This window comes from Schistocerca americana, chromosome 1, assembly GCF_021461395.2.
Source record: "Schistocerca americana isolate TAMUIC-IGC-003095 chromosome 1, iqSchAmer2.1, whole genome shotgun sequence".
NCBI lineage: Eukaryota > Metazoa > Arthropoda > Insecta > Orthoptera > Acrididae > Schistocerca > Schistocerca americana.
Window position 1 is genome coordinate 528,779,097 of NC_060119.1, and position 20,188 is coordinate 528,799,284.

At 40.4% G+C, this 20,188-nt stretch overlaps 1 protein-coding gene across 1 annotated transcript in view; it reads left to right on the forward strand.

The window, feature by feature from the left end:
- The first annotated feature begins 1,403 nt into the window (after positions 1-1,403).
- LOC124571193 (trichohyalin-like) overlaps positions 1,404-20,188 on the forward strand; it is a 173,331-nt gene continuing 154,546 nt past the window's right edge. Inside the window, exons 1-2 of the mRNA XM_047131109.1 lie at positions 1,404-1,502; positions 3,409-3,555. Coding sequence (XP_046987065.1) covers positions 1,404-1,502; positions 3,409-3,555 — 246 coding nt within the window. The remainder of the gene's footprint in view (positions 1,503-3,408; positions 3,556-20,188) is intronic.

The following is a 20,188-nucleotide window of genomic DNA, read 5'->3' on the forward strand; positions in this document are numbered from 1 at the left end:
AGACAACAACAAGCAAATATCATTTAAGTTAAACTAACATATACAGAAATGCAATGGGTCAGTTATTGGAAATAACAATGCTGTATTGCAATTAATGTAATAATTTATCTCCTAGAACTGGTGGACAGCTATACAGTCAGATATTCTTTGTTTAAATCCATGTTCTGGAAGATCTTGTACAGATGTTGGCCTATTAAGTGATAACTGTTAATGCATCTTGGTAATCGATAATATGGCATATAAATGATTTCTGACTGGAGGTTTCCTTGGCATTTTAAGTCTGGTAACACCTTGTTCATATAAATTAAAACATACTACAGTTATACCTATATGTCTATTACTGTTGCTGGGTTCACGACACTACTCTACTGTGGAAATCACAATTACCATTCACAACCAAAGAAGGAAAAGAACTATCACACTTCGACAACACCAATGAAATTCTGTAGTCCACATTTAAATAAACCAAGGATAATTTGCCAGTAACACTATGCCCCACACCCACCATACCCCAAATTGTTAATAGCATTTAGAATGTGTTACCACTGCACTACTGTTGGGCCACTCCAGTGTTGCTGATGGAGAGAAATGTGTGGTACTAGCATCATCATAGGGCCAGGAGCAGGAGAGCATCATGTTTGTCTTTCTTGTAGTTAGTTTTCCTGTAGTAAGAGCTGGTTTTAACTTATCAACTGGGATCGTGGTAGGTAAAGCACATATGCCAATGTCAAGGGTCTTTTTACAGTACATGAGGACTTTAAAGTGGCTGTGATATAAAGCTGTAATGACTTCCAGGTCGTTTCATGATGCATATAGACACACTCACTTGATCACAAATCTTGAAAAATGATTGGGCTCTTGACACTATAATTTGTGGATACTGCAGAACAAAATCTGTGTATTTGCATTTGTAACTGTAACCCACAGTCAGTATTTGGAATGGTGTCAAAACATTATTTTCTGTATTAAAAGAAAAACGAAATGTATTGTAATACCTGTACAATGCAAGTTTTTTCATATCTTTGTCATATGTGTACAATAGAATCTTTGGACAGTAGAACCAAGGGTGCTCGACTTCGCCACAATGTGTGTGTGAAATGGTGTATCTGTGAGGAACCCCATTTTTGTAAATCTTATGCACTTTGTAGTCTGCTTTAAATAAATAATCTTAAAAGATTATGGGCCCAGACTGCATGTGAACAGCCACGAAGTAGCTGTTTTTGCTTGTGACTAAAATAATGTGAATTTTCCCATTGTTTGTGTGTTCAATGAAAATGGCAGCCAGTGTTGGTGATTACAAAATACAAATTGAAAAACTCGAAGTACCTGAAGATTGGGTGAAATGGAAATGGCACATGTTGATGCTGTTGTGAGCATATGCGCTTGAAGGCATCATAGACAGTATGTGCAAGTGTCATGAAGTGCCGCATGATGTGACTGCAGAGAAAAAGGTGGCACATAAGCAATGGTTGGAAGATGATGAGAAAGCAGCAAGTTCACTAGCAAGTGCATTAGGAAAATCCGTTGCCAAACTCGTGTTAACATGCACCCATGCAAGTGAAATTTGGCATAAGTTACATGCACAATTTGAACGAGGCAGTTCACAATGTGTGAATATGCCGATAGAAGCATTTTTTTGTGTTCAGCATGATGCCAAAGAGGACATTAGCATACATGTCATGAAACTGCAGAAGCTTTTCGTGGATTTGAATGACAAATTGTAGAAGCACACTGAAAATGTTTTGTTTGAAAGAATTTTAAATGGTCAAATTTTCTCCACACTAGGCAAAGAATATGACAATTTCAAGGACCTGTAGGACACGATTCCATCTGAAAATCAAAGTGTGAACATTTTGATTGAAAAATTGTGCACAATTGAATTGCGTGATCGAAGTATGGTTGAACCAGCTGCTTTCGTTACATGCAGTTGCCCTAAAAAGAAAATTCAGTGAAATAAAAGTGATGATATCATAGTGAAAAATAAAAGAAAAATATTGAACATGTGAAATGAAGATTTCCTTGTTCACAGATGTGGGCTTGGCAGGCCACTAGGCAGCAAAGTGCCCAATGAAAAAGACAGATAAAATTTCCATCAATCAATCTGAAAAGAATTTGGAAAATAATGTTGCATTTTTTGTTGTGCTTCAGTCAATATCTGTGTTGGAATCAGCAGTTGGTACTGTGACAGTGGTGCTGCAAATCACATCACTGCAAATAAACAATATTTCATAGATATAATTTGCCATCTCTGAAAAGATTTCTATTGTGAAAAGAGGTGTGAGCATGTTTGCTCATGGACAGGGAACTGTGAAAATTCAAATGCAGTTGAATAATACCAGAAAAATCACTGAGTTGAAAGATGTACTCTATGTTCCTGAAGTGAGTGCTCACTTGTTCTCTGTCAAAACAGCTGTGAAAAGAGGTTTTTGCACTAGACTTGATGACACAAGTGTTGAAACTGAAGACAAAGTGACTGGGCAAACAATGATGACTGGTCATGTCAGCCATGGTCTCTATGCTCTTGACATACATGTCATTATACCAGTATAGCCAGCTCAAGTGAATTTGGTGACATCGTCAGATGCGCTGCAAGTTTACCATGAGAAATTAGGACATCAACACAAACAACAAGTGAAATGCATCTTGAAGCAGATGAACATCGATGTGGATGAGTGCAAAGAAGAATTCTGTGATGGATGTGCACTCGAAAAAATGCATAGACTGCCATTCAGGAATAGAATGAATCAACTCTTGGTTAAAGGTGAACAAATGTAAATTGACCTATGTCTAAAGAGTCTCTCAGAAAAGATCCCTATTATGTATGTTTAAAAGATGATTTTAGCAACTTCCATAAAATTTTGTTTCTTAAGCTCAGTCCTGGAACAATTCTTGAATGAAGCCCAGACAAATGGTCATTTTGTCAAACAGTTCAGGTGTGATGGAAGAAAAGAGTTTGATAACAAGAAAGTCTCAGAATTACTGGCAAGCAGAGCCATAGAGCATTGCATCACTCCATCTTACACACCACCAGAAAATGGTGTTGCAGAAAAAGAAAACTGCACTATTGTGGAGTGTGCACATGCAATGTTGAACACCAAGAAATTGCCAAAGGAACTGTGGGCAGGAGCTTGCAATACTGCTGTACATCTTTTAAATTAAACCAGGAAGTCATCTACTGAAAACAAACCTCCATATGAACTGTGGTATGGATGACCAGTAGGCAACTTGGATCATCTGAGAATCTGTGGAACATAATGTTATGTGCATGTGAATAAGAATTTTGTTCCAAATTTTGATGACAAAGCTGTGCTAGGACATCTGGTAGGGCATGTAAATGAGAGAGATGGCTTTAGGCTCTGGATTCTATCTCCAAGAAAAGTTGTACTAAGTCCTGATGTAAAATTCAAGCCTGAAGTTGTATGCAATCTGCACACTATTGCTGCTGAATTTGAAGTTGTTGGTGAAGACACTGTTCAACAGAGCCAGCCTAATCAAGCTACTGATGAGAAAAAAAAAAAATCAGAAGCTGTCAGCCATGATGAAAGAACAGAAAGAGTAAGTGAACCAAGAAGATTACACAAAGTAAATTCTAAAAAGATTTGGAATGGCTGAGTCTAATGGAGTTTCTACTCCAATTGGACATGAAGAAAATAATGTCAAAGAGAAGATCACAGCCAAAATTCTGTATCAAGAGGCAGTAGGTTGTCTGATGTTTTTGACTACACCCTCATGTCCGGATATTGCTTTCACAGTGAGCAAAACAGCTACTGGGATGGAAGAACCTACAGTTCAAGACTGGAATCATGCAAAATGAATTTTTAGGCGCTTGAAGAATACAGTGGAGTTTGGAATTAGGTACAACAGCAAAGAGAGATTGAAAGTCTACAGTGATGCTGATTACACTGATGGGAAGGACACGAGACATTCAACAACAGGTATTGTCGCAGCTATTAGTCATGGGTCTGTATCATGGACCAGTCAGTTACAAATGACAGTGGCAACATCTACTATGGAAGCAGAAATAATATTACCCACTTGAAGAGCAAAGGAGCTGATTTGGTTAAAAAGGTTGTTGTATGAATTGACTGGAACTTCCAAAGAAGTGAAACCTCCTACACTGTATGTTGACACTGCAAGTACAGTAAAACTGTCCAAAAACCAAACATATCATTGAAAATCAAAGCATGTAAAAGTCCATCACTTCTACATCAGGGAAAGATTTTTGAGTGGGGATCCTGAATTATAACACATTGACAGGACCAACCAGTTTGCTGATCTACTAACCAAGCCACTAAAAAGGGTTTGATTCGAGATGCTGCATGAAGGAACTGGAGTGCAGAAGATTAAATCCATGTGAAATTCAGTAATCACCTTTTGTTGTTCTTTGGAGGAAGTGTCAATATTAAAATAAAAATGAAATTTACTGTAATATCTGTGTAATGCGAGTTTTTCATGTCTTCCTCATATGTTTACAACTGAATCTTTGGACAGTAGAACAGAGTGCTTGTCTATCACAAAACTGAACCTATTGTCTGTAACGGTATATCTGTGAGGAACCATGTTTTTGTAAGTCTTATTCAATTTGTAGTCTGTTTTAAACAAATAATCTTAAAAATTATCTTGGTAGACATAACATTTGTCCACAGATCAGCTCTATGGTTGTTGCATTCATGGCATCTTTATGCTGTTCGCATGACGAGCAAGACCATTGGTAGAGTGTTTGTCCTGTGTAATGAGGTGTGCTGTCTGAGACAGCTTGTAATTTTAAGTCTCTACTAGTCCATATAATGAAGGACAGTAGGCAGATATCCTAATTATTCTATTTATCTTCAGGAGAATTCCGATCCCCATTGCCACAAAGACCATCACCATTTTAGCACAACAATCCTGTGTCATGATTTGCTTAGCTAGAAAGTTAATTTATTCTGGCTCGTATCACTGCTGACAGCATTAAGTACAGCTATGTGTTTACCAGTCTGAATGGACACAAAGCTACAGAAGTGTATGATATCTTGGCTGCATTGTCAAAAACAGACAGGTATGATGCAACTCAATTGTATCCTCTGGCATTATCTTCTGGGGTGTTGCAGCTGAAGTGAAAAAAGCGTTTATTCTACAGAAGTCTACAATAAGAATGTTGTGTAAAGCTGATAACCAAACAGCCTGCAGAAGATCGTTCAGGGACCTAGGAAGTCTTACACTTTCATGTCAATACATAAACTCCCTAGTGGCATTAAGGCATGAGATTGTGTGGTGCATTAAGCCAGTAATTAAGTTCCAAAAATTAATGCTCTGAATTTTTAAAAAAAATTTCTTGGCTCTTGTAATGTTTGGTCAAATAAATAAAGTTGTATGTTCAAGTGTAACTGACAGCCACTTATTTTGGCCCCTTTCCACAATTTAAGCTACCTGTCCTGTCCTGCGGGTTTAGCAGGGCATCTCACTGGTAGCAGAGCAAGGTTGCGCTTGTGCTTGCCATTCTAGTTGGTGTCAGTTTCACTCTTGTTTCATTTGTGTTCTGTGACACCATATTGTTTTGGCTGTACTTGTTTCAGGTGCTTATCATAATGGCAGTCAGACAGTGTCTGGGGATCGGCCTGCTTAGAAAAGACCACCTTGTTTACGAGTTGGCAATACGGCACCAACCATTTGAGGGCAGTGTTCTGGAATTGGTAGCCTGTTTGCACACTGCCGTTCTTCAGCCGGTTGATGTCATATCAGCGGAGGTGGGTGAGACAGGAGCGGCAATTGAATTTTTGTTTGAGGCTATTAGAGGCCTTGAGGACACCATTGGTCTTTTGGAAGGAACCCAATCTAGTGACAGTCAGCTGGATAGGGTGCGGGCACAGTTAATACATTTAACTAATCGGATAGTAGATTTAAGCACGTGAGATTTGGCAGGTCATCACAAAAAATTAACCATTGAGTTGGGAACTTTGGTGAGTGTATTACAGTTTAAGCTTATGTGTTTGGAGTTGGATGGGAGGAAGGTTGAAGATATTGACTTGTGCTGTCAGGGAAAGGGTGAGCGCCAGCCCGGAGGTGGTACTGTTACATCCTCTGTCAAGTTAGGTGCTATGTTTGCCAAGTTGCCTAATCCTCTGTCCTATTTCTTCCGAGGTATTACTGAATTGGTTGTGGAGCAACTTGATCGGGTGGAAAAGTTATTGTGGTTATTGGTTCACCTAGAACAACACTTGACTGCCTTTCGCGTTCCGCACCAAGTAATTTTGTCGTACCCATTAGCTAGAGGCGAGTTGCAGAACCTCCTCTCGCAAGCTGTGGCGGAGGGGTTTTCTTTGCAGCAATTAAGGGAGCTCATAATTAGGCAAAGGTTGACCACTGGGGTTCATAAACAGCTTGAGTGTCGTTACATTTGGGAAGTGCAGCAGGGTGAGGAGCAGCTATGTCAGTATGTCAACAGAGTTCAGACAGCCTCTTTGGCCTTGTTTATTGATTTACCTGAACAAGAATTGCTATCTATCGTTCTTAGGGGAATGCGTGCAGTAGGTAAGTTGCATTTTGTCTTCTGTAAGCAGCCTTCAACCTGGGAATAGCTCTGTCACGTGATCGTAGCAGCATCCGCATTACTACTTGAGAACCATGTACGACACGAGGTTTAGGGGCGGGACATTGGCACTGATTCTGGAGTATCTACGTCTGCTGAAGTTATCAAAAGGGAGCCCTGGTGTTTCAGGTGTGGCAGTATGGTTCATTTGGTGTGCTCTTGTGTTCAGCCTTGTGCACGCGGAGCCAATAGATGATACCGGGTTGTGTCACGAACTTGGGCTCAAGCTTTCAGACCTTGGCGAACTCAGGTAGTCGCTCCCTCATCACCCCCCTTGCCTTAAGTTCATTCTCAGGTAGGTGGCGAACCGGTTTGTGCTCTTTTGGATTCTGGTAGTTCCTTTTCATTATTGAGCTTTGAGCGATTTTTGGAATTTGGGCAATTTACGAAACTTCGGTCTGTCCCTTCACCGGTGCAGAGATGTCAGGTGGCCAATGGCCAGGTGTTGCCTCTGCATGCTTGGGTCTGAGGGAGTATATCGGTTGGCGATTTTTCCTGGCCTATGTCCTTAGCCTTGGTTAGACAACTGTCCATTAATCTAATTTTGGGGTGTGATTTCATTAATAAAACTTGGTTGGTCTTGGATTATTCTGGACACACCTTTTCCTTTTAGTCCGCTCCTGAAAACAACTTTGGCCTTTGCGAATGCACTAAACCTATTGTGCATCGTACTGTTGGGGCATTGGCCGTTGAGGCCGTAGCTAATGAGTTTGATCTGGCCCACCTCTCGCCCCATCAGGCTTCTTAGTTACGCTATTTGTTGCACAGGTTTCCTCAGCTCCTTAGTGATAAGCTGGGTGTTACTAGCGTTTTTGATTATCATATCCGTCTGTCTGACAATATTCCAGTTAGGCAGTCCCGCTTAAGGTGAAGATACTCAAGGCTAAAATATTTCAAATGCTCCAACAATGAGTGATTAAGTCTTCTACATCTGCTTATGCTTCCCCAATATTTCTTGTACCTAAAGATCAGGGGCACGATTTCAGACCTGTGATTGACTACCGCCGTTTAAACGCTAAGGTTGTCCTTGAATCGGTACCCCTACCTGATCTGCATAATTCTTTTACTTGGTTTGCCGGCGCTAATTGGTTTACGGTCATTGATTTGAATCAGGTCTATTGTCAGATTCCATTGGCTGAAGAATGTAAACATGTTACCGCATTTTGTACTGATTGGAACTTGTTTGAGTTTAACAGAGTCCCTTTTGGGCTAGCAACTGGAGTGGCTGTGCTTACTCGTTTGTTGGAAAATATCCTAGGCGACTTGAAGTTAGTATGTGTGTATAATTATTTGGACGATTTGGTTATCTATAGTCGTTCGTTTGATGATTATTTGGAGCACATCCAGCAAGTTCTTTTGAGATTTCAGGGAGCCAGGCTGACCATTAAGCCTAGTAAGATGACGCTAGACAAGTAACAGGTAGCTTTCTTAGGTCATGTAGAGTCGGGTCAGAGTATTCGAATTGACCAAGAGCGAACTAAAGCCTTACAGGCTTTCCCTCTGCCTACTGATAAGCGGGGAATTGCTAAATTCATAGGCACGGCAATTTTGATCAGTTGGCGGCACCCTTAAATCAATTACGCCGGAAGAGCACACGTTTTGAATAGGGACCCACCCAGGAGGCTGCCTTTGAGCACATTAAGGCAGCAATAGCCAGTCCTCCGGTTCTTGGGGTACCCAATTTTAATAAGAGGTTTGTAGTTCAAACTGATGCTTCTAATGCTGGTATTTCAGCTGTTGTCCTCCAGGAGTTTGATGGGCAGAGACAGCCATTAGCCTACGCGTCTTGTCGGTTAACTGATGCCGAACTCAAGTACTCTGTCTACGAGCGTTTTATTTGCATTAGAGAAGTACTGCTTCTACCTTGAACATCGGGTTTTCCAATTAGAAACCGACAATCAGACTTTGAGATGGGTGTTGGCTAGGCCGCATAAAACTGGCCGTATTGCCAGGTGGCCAGTATGCATTTCGGCATTTCAGTTTGAAGTTAAACATGTGAAGGGCTCTGGAAATATCCTTGTGGATGTCCTCAGCTGGATGTTCGCCGAAACTACACCTAGTGAGAGAAACCAGCAGGTAGAGGGAGACAGTCTTAATTGTATGGTGTTGGGTGAAATTCCCCTCTTGTTTGAAGATGTGGCTCAGCATCAGGATCAGGACCCTGTTTGGGCACCCATTAAGCAACGTGTGTTAGCAGGAGAGCTGTTGGATGAGTATGTTGTTAAGAGTGGTATTCTCTGGGAAATGCTAAGCGTGCTAGATCTGTTTGCCTGTAACTTTGGTGTTCCCTATTTTTCGTTATTTTCATGATTTGTTGGCGGGTGGCCATTTAGGTACTTATAAGAGTCTCCAAAAAATCAAGGAGCATTTAACTTGGGCCTCCATGGACTGGGATGTGAGAGAGATGATATCCAAATGCCGCTTGTTTAATGTAGTCAAACCCTAGAATGCTCTTCAACAGGGTTAGTTGAGATCTGAACGGGAGTCCTGTCCTATGCAGAAGCTCTGTATTGATTATTTAGGACCTTTACCTGGTACTAAGAAGGGTCATCGATATGTACTAGTTATTATCGATGCGTTCTCCAGATTTACTCAGCACCTCTCGAGCCATAACATTACCGCTGCCACCACTATTTATCATTTAAATAATGTCTTCATTGTTTTTGGCCCACCCAAGCAGCTTGTTAGCGATAAGGCTCCTGCTTTTCTTTCGGCTCCTGTCAAGGCCTTCTGTTTTCTGAATGGTGTCAAGAATATCACGACCACCCCGTATTATCCACAGGGGTCCTTTGCAGAGAGAGTTAACCGAAGTCTTAAGTCCGCGTTGGTTATTTATCATCAGAAAAACCCTAGTAAATGGGACTCCAGTCTTCCCTGGCTTAGTTTTGCCGTCAATACCGCCAGTCATGAAGCCTTGTGAGCTACGGCCGCCTCCTTGATCATTTCCTATCCGGTTAATTACCCTCTTTTGAACTTGTGGGGAATTCAAGATCTTATTCCAGACGATATTATTCCTCGTGTTATCAAGGAAAACTGGAACCGGGCCAGGCGTAATATACTCAGAGCCCATAATAACAAGCTGAGCGTTATAATCGTAATTAGAAACCTTTAAGGGCAAGCCAGGGGATCAAGTTTATGTCCGCAATTTCCCGGGGACGTGGGTGACTGGCGGGAATCTTAGTAAATTTACTCCTCGTTTTCTGGGGCCTTGCACTATCGTGCGTATTTTAGGCCCGGTAAATCTGTTGGTCAAGGAGAACAGTTCAGGTAAGCAGTATTGGGTTCACCTTAGCCAATTTAAGTTCAGGTAACTCAGGGGTTGAATCACCCACTCCCTGTGTTAAGTTTGAGAGGGGGAGGTTGAGCCGTGGCTGGCTCATGTTATGCGTTGGTTGCTATTCTGTGTTTAGTCTCCGGTGGTTGCGATTATGCTGTTATCCTCCCTCTCCGTGAGTGGCAGCAGCGGTGTGTATGGATATTCGCACCTTGTACTATCTTTGGCCAGGCGCTTATAGTTCCAGCTGTGCAGTGTGCAATCAGTTGGGCGGTTTGCGTGGGACTGCGAGGAATTCTTCGCAGTGCATAGTTTGGCCAAGGCCACTGACAGCATCCACGCGCTGTTCCCATTGCTACGAGGTCCATGGCTCACCGATCCTGGACAAAGAAGTTGAGTTTTGACTTAATCTACCACAAGGCACGACTGTTCACATTGTGTCGTTTGGATTTCGTTGTCGGCTGTTGGAATGTTACTGCGAACAACAACGTGTGTTTTCAAGTTGGCAAATTTTAGCCACTCTCCGATGGAGTTTAATTGTACTTGGTTATTTTGAATTGAAGTACACCACCGGAATCTTCTGCCTTGTGGCTGTTAACATTCCCGCACCTGTCCTGGCCGTTGACGTAAATTCAGGCACTGTATTTTCCTCATCATGTTGTCGCTGTCCAGCACGGTGTGTAGTTTGACAGCTCAATGTATAATTGGTTGTGGGCACCAATACCTTCTATGTTGTTCCATTGAATTCCCTGTTGTGTGCTGGTCGGGTGGAGCGAAAGTTATCTTGTCGGTGGGTCCATTGACTGCCCATCGGTTGGGTTGTCATCAGATCGAGAATGGTTGGGCCAACTGCCTGTGACTGTAAACGATTTTTGAAATAAAAACTACATAGCTAAGAAAAACATTGATGGCTGTTCCGGCGTAACGACAAGTGCCGGCACGAAGATTAAGAACGCAAGAGCAGAGAAGTCTGTGAGACGACGTCAGCCAATAGTTCCCTGGCTAGGACCGAACCAAGACAGGAGTGCCCTCTAACAAGACCACCTACAATAAATCAGACCTTAAGGCAGATATCGATAGTTGACAATATGGCGGCAATCGTGGGGGAAAACAAACCAGCATGCTTGTGTTTCCATAACACGTGTGTGTAACATTGTATACGTGACGTTCAAGAGAAGCGAAAGCCTTTATTACTAGCTGTTATTTATGCTGTATGCTGTGAATGTCGTCACAAGTGCTACACTAGTATTTATTTTCTAGATTCTGTAGTAAGTTCGGCATAATTTAAAGTGTAAACTGTTCTTGCGATGGATAGTAGCTGTTGTGTACCAGGATGTAAATCCAATTACGGCAAAACATATGATACCTCAACATTTAAGTTTCCCAAGGAAACAACATTGAGGAACAAATGGATTAAACTAATTCATAGAGATAATTTTGAAGTGAACGATAAAGCTGTGGTATGCATTAAGCATTTTGAGCCTAAGTTTGTGGTTAGGGAAGACATTTTTCCTGTGGAAAATAGTGAACCAATATGTGTGCCATTAACAATACCAAAACTAACAAATGATGCAATTCCAACCATCTTTCCTAATCAACCTTCTTATCACACAGTACCAGTTCCTAAGGAAAGAAACAATCCTGAAGATCGTGTTCAACAGCTACTGGAACGTGATGAATGTAGTTTCAGCAAGTGGTGCGAAAATAACAATACACCTGACTTTCAGCATTTTAAAAGCGGAGTGCAGAAAAGGAATGTTTGTCCATTTACAATTTTAGTAAAGGATGACTGTGTATCTTTCATTAAACTAAAGGATGATTCAGTCAGTGATGTGCCATTAGTTTCACTGTGCTTCAAGATATCAAGTTCCTTGGAAGTAAACGTGTTTCACAAAAATGTGTGTTTGCCTACAGAAACCTTGAAATGGATACTACAGTCTGGGGATGAAGAGAACTTGAAATGTGACAAGTGGACGAAATTTGACAATCTGGTGAGTCACCTAAATGGTTTCACAGATAACTCTACTGCCACCATTGACAAGATTATAATTTTAGTCAGTGTTCTCAAACAAGCACTGAAAGCTGGTAGTGATTTTGACGCTGAAATAACACCTAAAATAGAATTTGTTTTGGAGCAATTACAACTTGCAATAACGAAGCAAAGTAGATATTCTCCTGAACTTTTGATATTGGGAAGCAACCATTTGCTTTTCATTTCCTGGTGCCTACCGTCACTTGAGAAAAACAAATGTGTTAACATTACCTCATCCTGTCTATTTAAGGCAGTTTCTATGCAAAATGGGTCCAAATAAACCTTGTATTGGTCCATCACAGGTAGCTTTTTTGAGAGAGAAAAATAAATTTCTTCAGGGAAGTGACAAGGTAATTTCAGTGATGCTAGATGAAGTTTATGTTAATTCAAAATTCTCTTATAAGGCAGGGAAGATACTTGGCGTTGCTGAGAATACTTCAGGTACTACAACAGCAGGTACAATACAAGTTTTCATGGCATCATCTTTACATTCTGATTACAAAGAAGTAATAGCTCTCTTTCCTGTAAAAAATGTTAATTCTGATACTCTACTGAAAATGACAATTGATGTATTAAAGTTAATGCATGATCTTCAGTATGCTGTTATATGTCTGGTAACAGATATAGCGTCCCCAGTGCCAAATTTTCATCATGTAGCCGTAAAATAATAATTTCTCTGTGTAGGTTTAGATTGCAAAGAAATAATTTATGACAGAATGATCTAAAGAGACGACAAGATACGCTCTTTTGTTGGTTTTTTGGTCGACTTCACTTCTTCTCTTGTCTTTATTGCGTATCGACGGACATCTTTCGAGTGCTGGCAAATGTAAGCATATTTGTATGAGTTAAACATATAATATAATGATTTAATATTATTGTGCCCTTTTAATTTGTGAGAGGTGATCCCGATTTCATGTCCGCCTTCCTTGAATTAACCTGCATTCAAGTAATTTACAGCTCAACAATCGCAGCGGCCGATGCAGCCAACGACGCCATTACGTGGCGATATTAACTTATGAAAAATTAGCAGAAGCGGAAAACTCGCCCGCTATTAGCATAATATTAATTTTTGTCCACAGCCGCACGAAGTTGCAGAAATACTTAGCTTTAAGATTCATATTTTCAGTACCATAGCCGAGACCCAGAGCCAGGACTCTGACTACAATACAATGGTTAACGGAGGTAAGAAAAATACTCTCGCGCGTGTGTGGGCCGCAATTTTAATTAATAACTAAAGATTTCTTGCTTTAAAGTGAACTGACTAGCCGAGGAAATTAATATGAAAAGTTTATTACATTGTTCTACTTAAATATCATTTTTATTAAGGCCCACCACGTAAGTCAGCAACAATCAAAAAATAATAATAACAATAACAATATATATATATTAAATTACGACTGACGCGAGACAGATAACCATAGCACTAATAGAAAAATGTATCAGCTTATGTGTGGTGGCACTTTACAGCCGTGTATTACAAATCCAAATTTCTCTTTCTTCTGTTTGACAATGTGCACTTGCTTAAGTGTATCAGAAATAACTGGTTGAATGGAAAAAGTGAATCCTTCTTAATGCCAAATATTGAGGATACCTCTCTACACAGTGATGAAGGGAATGCTGCGTGTGAATATACAGTCAGTGAAGCAAAGTTTTCAGATTTAAGGAACCTGCTTCATTCTGAGAAAAATAAACTGTTGAAACTTGCCCCAAAGCTAGTGAGAAAGGCAGTATATCCAACTTCTATTGAGAGACAGAATATCACCCTTGCTCTCAGTGTTTGTGATTCTAAAAATGTAGCAGCACTAGAAATTCTGAAAAGTCAGGGGATTGAGATTTCTGATGACACTATTCAGTTTTTGAAATTAATCATTAAATGGTGGACAGTTTCTAATGTACATCACCCCATGAAAGGCAAATACACATCAGATGGTAATTCTAGCCCAATCACTGGACCTACTGACTCCAAAATTGTGTTTCTTGAAAATTTGAAAACATTTCTTGATATCTGGCATGCATTGCCTACTCATGGAAAATTAACCAATGAAACATATACTGCTTTCTCTCACACATTTGCAACAACAGTTCAGTTATGCAGATACATTTTTAACACTTACAACTGGTCCTATATTCTTCCAGCAAAATTACACACAGATGCTTTGGAAGCAAGATTTGGAGCTTATAGAAGGCTAAGTGGCTGCACCTATAATGTTTCAGTTGGGCAAATTTTGGAATCTGAGAGGAAACTGAAAGTAATAAGTCTACTAAAGCTCAGATCTACTAAACATGGTGAATTTACATTAAATGATTTTGCAGCAAAAGTAAATTACAGCATAAAACACCAAACGTATGAAAATTTAGATAAATTAGAACCCGCTTTAGAGGAACTAGCAAACATTCCCATGATGGATGAAGACTTGAAAGTCTTGGTTTGTATTACTAGCTACACCAGCAAAACAGTGCTTGAGAAGCTGCAAAAAGGTGGAAAATGTTCAGGCTGTGAAGAAATGTTGCAGACACAGGATGAAATTTTGTTGCAGTGTGAAACCAAAGAACTACTTTCCTATTTCAACCAACTGAATCGTGGGGGATTGAAGTGTCCTTCTTCTATAATGATTTCCTTGTGTTGTAATATATATATAAACTTTTTCAAGTTCTGATTAGCAGCACATATGAACCAGAATTTCTCAAACATGAAAATCAGAGAGATGCAGTACTTGCCTTAGGAACTGAATTGTGTGAAAATGCCATTAGTAACCTCAGTGATGTATGCAAATGTGCTATTCCTTTAAAGTCAATAATCAAGTAAAGTATTAAAGTGCTTTCAAATATTTTATTAATAATTACACAAAACTGTTAAATGAAAAGTGTGTTTCAAAGGAAATTGCTCGAACACTAGTCAAACAAAAAAGGGGAACCCATGAAGAAATTGCAGCAAAAATAACAAAACGTAAAGTGGCAAAGCCGAGCAGCAAATAAATCCAACAGGTACTCAAAATCAAACCACTTCTAACATATTACGTAATGACAGTGACCAGAATTAACTGCATATTATATAATATAATTTTGAGCTTCAGTTCCACGCTTCATTTATTATTGCTATGTAGCTTCTATGTTGCAAATTATTATTAGTGTCCAAATATGCCATTTATATGTGTTGTGTAGTAGTTTTTTTGGATTTAATTTTGAGTTGCATCTCATAATTTTACTTAGTCATAGTACTTATTACGTAATTTGTGGCTTTAGTGACAACTTTTTATTTAAGTTTGAAGATAGAAAAACACATAACAATACATTTATTACGCAATTTAGAACCTACTTTCCATTTATGAAGTTTGTAAATTACTCGTACTAGGGTAGCGCTGAAATACTTGGCCTAAGACGGCCGCCATCTTGGTTTCTGTATTGTGGTCTGATGTATTGTAGGTGGTCTTGCCTCTAGCAGAAGAGAATATAAGCGTCGCTCCTGTCAATTCAGACGGACAGTAGAAGACGCACAATAGTAGAGGCACTAGCAGACCCGGACTAGAAACCACACACTAGAAGAGAGGGACTAGAACAGCCCTTATTAGTGGTCCCTATGACCTTGTGTGATAAATGGCATGGACATTGTATACAGCAAAGGACACTGATTATTTGCATGTCGCCATTTGCTTGCCATTATTAGTGATCCATATGAACTTGTGTGATAAATGGCATGGACATTGTATACAGCAAAGGACACTGATTATTTGCATGTCGCCATTTGCTTGCAACCCAAAGTTAAGTATTATCAATCTACTTTATTGTAATAAAAACCATTAATGTGATTTGCTTGAATTGTTGTATAGCTATCCGAGAGAGCAGCATTCTTTAGGCACCCTATAAGACAGGGCTACAGGGCTTCACAACATACGTGCTCGCGGAGCAAGCTGTTAGCAGCAAGGCGCGAGCACGGAGCAGTGCGAGCACACTACCCCCACTACCGGACCAGAGCGGAGAGTGGGGAGAGTCACGTGGGGCACACAACAGCTGCCGCCAGTCAATGTAAATCCGCGGCCACCTGCGGGGATATCACTCATGAATTATTATTGCGACAAATGAAACAAATAAAGGAGAATGTACACGTGCCACATAATTTTATTAGCTTAGTGTATGCCTCTACATTCGTATTAATTTGTGAACTGTTACACAATAAAGGTGTCACTGAAGTGTGGGGTTCTCGGTTATCTTGTACTTTTTGCCCTTTACAACTGCGTCTATGTTGGGAGTAATTGTTCTTGTGCATTGTAGGCGCAGTGTGCCGTTTAAATTTCTATCAGACAATGCGTTTCTCAGGCGCGTCTTGTTACATTTCATCGCAGAGAACAGTTGTTCACAAACATACGTGGAACCGATCATTGATATTATTGTAGCCGCCAGTTTGTGCAAACGAGGAAATCTATCCTGAGGGAAGCCTTTGTAGAATTCCAAAATGTTTTTCTTGTTCTGAAATTTGTCTCTGTATTCTCTGTCACACTGCAGGTCAATAATTTCTAGTTGCAGCTCAGGACGAATCTCTTCAATATTCGCTGAATATGGAGAGGAGAACAGATCAAAATCACTTTCTAATGCTGTCAGATCTTGAAAGTGTTGATCAAATTCTTCCTTAAGGGCATGTGAATAACGTTCACAGTCTTTGTGAACATCTTGTATGGATGATAATGTAGGAAAATGAGCTAGATTTCCTGTTTCCAGCTGACTCACCCAAAGTGTCAATTTCATTTTAAAAGCTCATATTCGATCTATGAAATGAGTAATTAGCAGTTCTTTACCTTGTAGTGAAATGTTCAAAGCATTCAGATGGCTAATTAAATCTGCTAAGAACGCGAGATCACATTTCCATGAAGGCTCTTTCAATTCAGGAACAAGCATATTATTTATTTCCATGAACATATTTATCTCATCTAATAGGCAAAAATATCGATTTAATAATTCGCCAAAACTAAGCCAGCGGACCTCGCTGTAATAAGGCAGGCTACCATACTGGCTTTCTACATACTCAAGAAACCTTTTAAATTCTTCCATATATAATTGCTTCCTTATATAATTGGTTGTACGAAAAACAACACTCATCACATTTTTTAGAGTGATACTCTCTGCACATAAGTTTTCCTGGTGGATCAGCCAGTTTCATTCGGCACAATCAGTTTTTGCATTTTCTCCTTCAACAGCGCGACGAAACCTGATTTTTTTCCCTGTCATCGCTGGTGCACCGTCTGTAGACACTGAAATTAAAGAATTCCACGACAATCCTATATTTTCAACACTACTTAAAATATCACCTCTGGTTGTAGTGTTCTTCATGGCTACTACATCGAGGAGCTCCTCCCTCACCTGAAGATCTCTATCAACACCTCTAATAAATATGGTAAGCTGCGCTGTTCCTGTGATATCAACACTTTCGTCCAGAGATAGAGAATACGCCATAAAATCTTTAAGTGTATTTGCAAGCTGGCTCTGGACGTCGTCTGCCATGTCCTGTATGCGACGCATAATGGTCATGTTAGATAATGGCACAATCCGAAACTGTTCAACTTGAGATGGACACAAATTTTCTGCTGCAACTACCAAACATTGTTTTATTAAATCGCCATCAGCGATGGGGAGCAGGGATTTTGCTAAAAGCAAAGCAATTTTACAACTCACTCTGAGAGCTGCCTCAGTTGATTTTTCTTCGTGTCCAGATCTTCTTCGGATAGCTTCCTTTTAAGTTTACTAACTTCCTGTGCACGATCTGGTCCATCACATTTTCCACTTCCGTAGTCTTTCGCGTGGTACGACATATAATGTCGCTGCAAATTAAATTTCCTAAAAGAATGTGTGGGTTCCTGTAGTCATGTCCTAGTTCATGAACCACGGGCAACGTATGAGTGGCCAAGTTAAGTGGTCCCGACAGTCGGGATACCAGTTACTTTGGAATAAGGCTGGGCATCTCGGACATATTCTGAGTTGTGGTCACCTTTGTGCTCATACGGCAAAGACTACCAAATCCACCGATTAGTCCCTCAACCGTTAGGGGTAAAACTCAATGGGACTCGGGGCAAGCAAGGCTAGCAACCTGCTTCCCTGGTACTTTAAATATGATGCTGGCAACAATCAGAGCAAAATGCCTTGGACCTTTGGAGGTGACGAAGTCCCACCTCTAACTGACAAACCAGGGACCCCTAAGATACGACTCGGCAAACAAATGGTAATGAGATGGGGAGCTATTAATATCAATGGGGGCTACTCTGGGAAGAAGGTAGAGCTGGCAGAGGCTGCAAGTAAGATGGGGCTGGATGTTTTAGCTGTTAGTGACATTCGGGTAAGGGGTGAGAAAGAAGAGGAAGTGGGAGAATACAAGGTCTACCTGTCACGAGTCAAAGCAGGAATAGCACAATGGGGTGTAGGGCCTTACATTAGGAAAGAAATGGAACCCAGTGTAGTTGCAATAAGGTACGTAAACGAACGACTGATGTGGATAGATTTGAGAGTGTCTAGCAAGAAAATTAGGATTGTGTCAGTATATTCACATTGTGAAGGGACAGATCAAGATAAGATGGATAGTTTTTATGATGCACTCAGTGATGTAGTTGTTAGAGTAAAGGACAAGGACAGTGTTCTGCTCATGGGTGATTTTAATGCCAGGATTGGAAATCGAACAGAAGGGCATGAAAAGGTTATGGGTAAATTTGGAGAGGATATGGAGGCCAACAGGAACGGGAAACAGCTCTTGGATTTCTGTGCCAGTATGGGCTTAGTAATCACAAACTCCTTTTTTAAACATAAGAACATTCACCGGTATACTTGGGAAGGCAGGGGAACCAGATCTGTCATTGACTATATAATAACAGATCAGGAATTCAGGAAGGCTGTGAGGGACACACGTGTATTCAGGGGATTCTTTGATGACACTGATCATTATTTAATCTGCAGTGAAATTGGGATTTTGAGGCCGAAAGTGCAGGAGGTCAGGTCCATATGTAGGAGGATAGGATAAGAGTGGAGAAACTTCAGGATAAGGAAATCAGACACAAGTACAAAACAGCGATCTCAGAAAGGTACCAGTTAGTTGAATGTAGTCAATTACAGTCATTGGGAAAGGAATGGACAAGGTACAGGGACACAGTACTAGAAGTGGCTAAAGAATGTCTTGGAACAGTAGTGTGTAAAAGTAGGATGAAGCAAACAGCTTGGTGGAATGACACAGTCAAGGCAGCCTGTAAAAGGAAAAAGAAGGCATATGAAAAATGGCTACAAACTAGAACTCAGGTAGACAGAGAAAGTTATGTAGAAGAAAGAAACAAAGCCAAACAGATAATTGCAGCATCCAAGAAGAAATCTTGGGAAGACTTTGGAAACAGGTTGGAGACTTTGGGTCAAGCTGCTGGAAAACCATTCTGGAGTGTAATTAGCAGTCTTCGAAAGGGAGGTAAGAACGAAATGACAAGTATTTTGGACAGGTCAGGAAAACTGCTTGTGAATCCTGTGGATTCCTTGGGCAGATGGAGGGAATATTTTGAAGAGTTGCTCAATGTAGGTGAAAATACGATCAGTAATGTTTCAGATTTCGATGTACAATGGGATAGGAATGAGGATGGAAATAGGATCACATTTGAGGAAGTGGTGAAAATGGTCAATAGATTGCAGTGCAATAAAGCAGCTGTGGTGGATGAAATTAAGTCGGAACTCATCAAATACAGTGGAATGTCAGGTCTTAAATGGCTACACAGGGTAACTGAAATGGCCTGGGAGTCGGGACAGGTTCCATCAGACTGGACAAAAGCAGTAATCACACCAATCTTTAAACATGGAAACAGAAAAGATTGTAACAACTACAGAGGTATCTCTTTAATCAGCGTTGTGGGTAAAATCTTCTCAGGTATTGTTGAAAGGAAAGTGCGAGTATTAGTTGAGGACCAATTGGATGAAAATCAGTGTGGGTTTAGGCCTCTTAGAGGTTGTCAGAACCAGATCTTTAGCTTACGGCAAATAATGGAGAAGTGTTATGAATGGAACAGGGAATTGTGTCTATGCTTTATAGATCTAGAAAAGGCATATGACCGGGTTCCTAGGAGGAAGTTATTGTCTGTTCTACGAGATTATGGAATAGGAGGCAAACTTTTGCAAGCAATTAAAGGTCTTTACGTGGATAGTCAGGCAGCAGTTAGAGTTGACAGTAAATTGAGTTCATGGTTCAGAGTAGTTTCAGGGGTAAGACAAGGCTGCAACCTGTCTCCACTGTTGTTCATATTATATATGGATCATATGTTGAAAACAATAGACTGGCTGGGTGAGATTAAGATGTGTGAACACT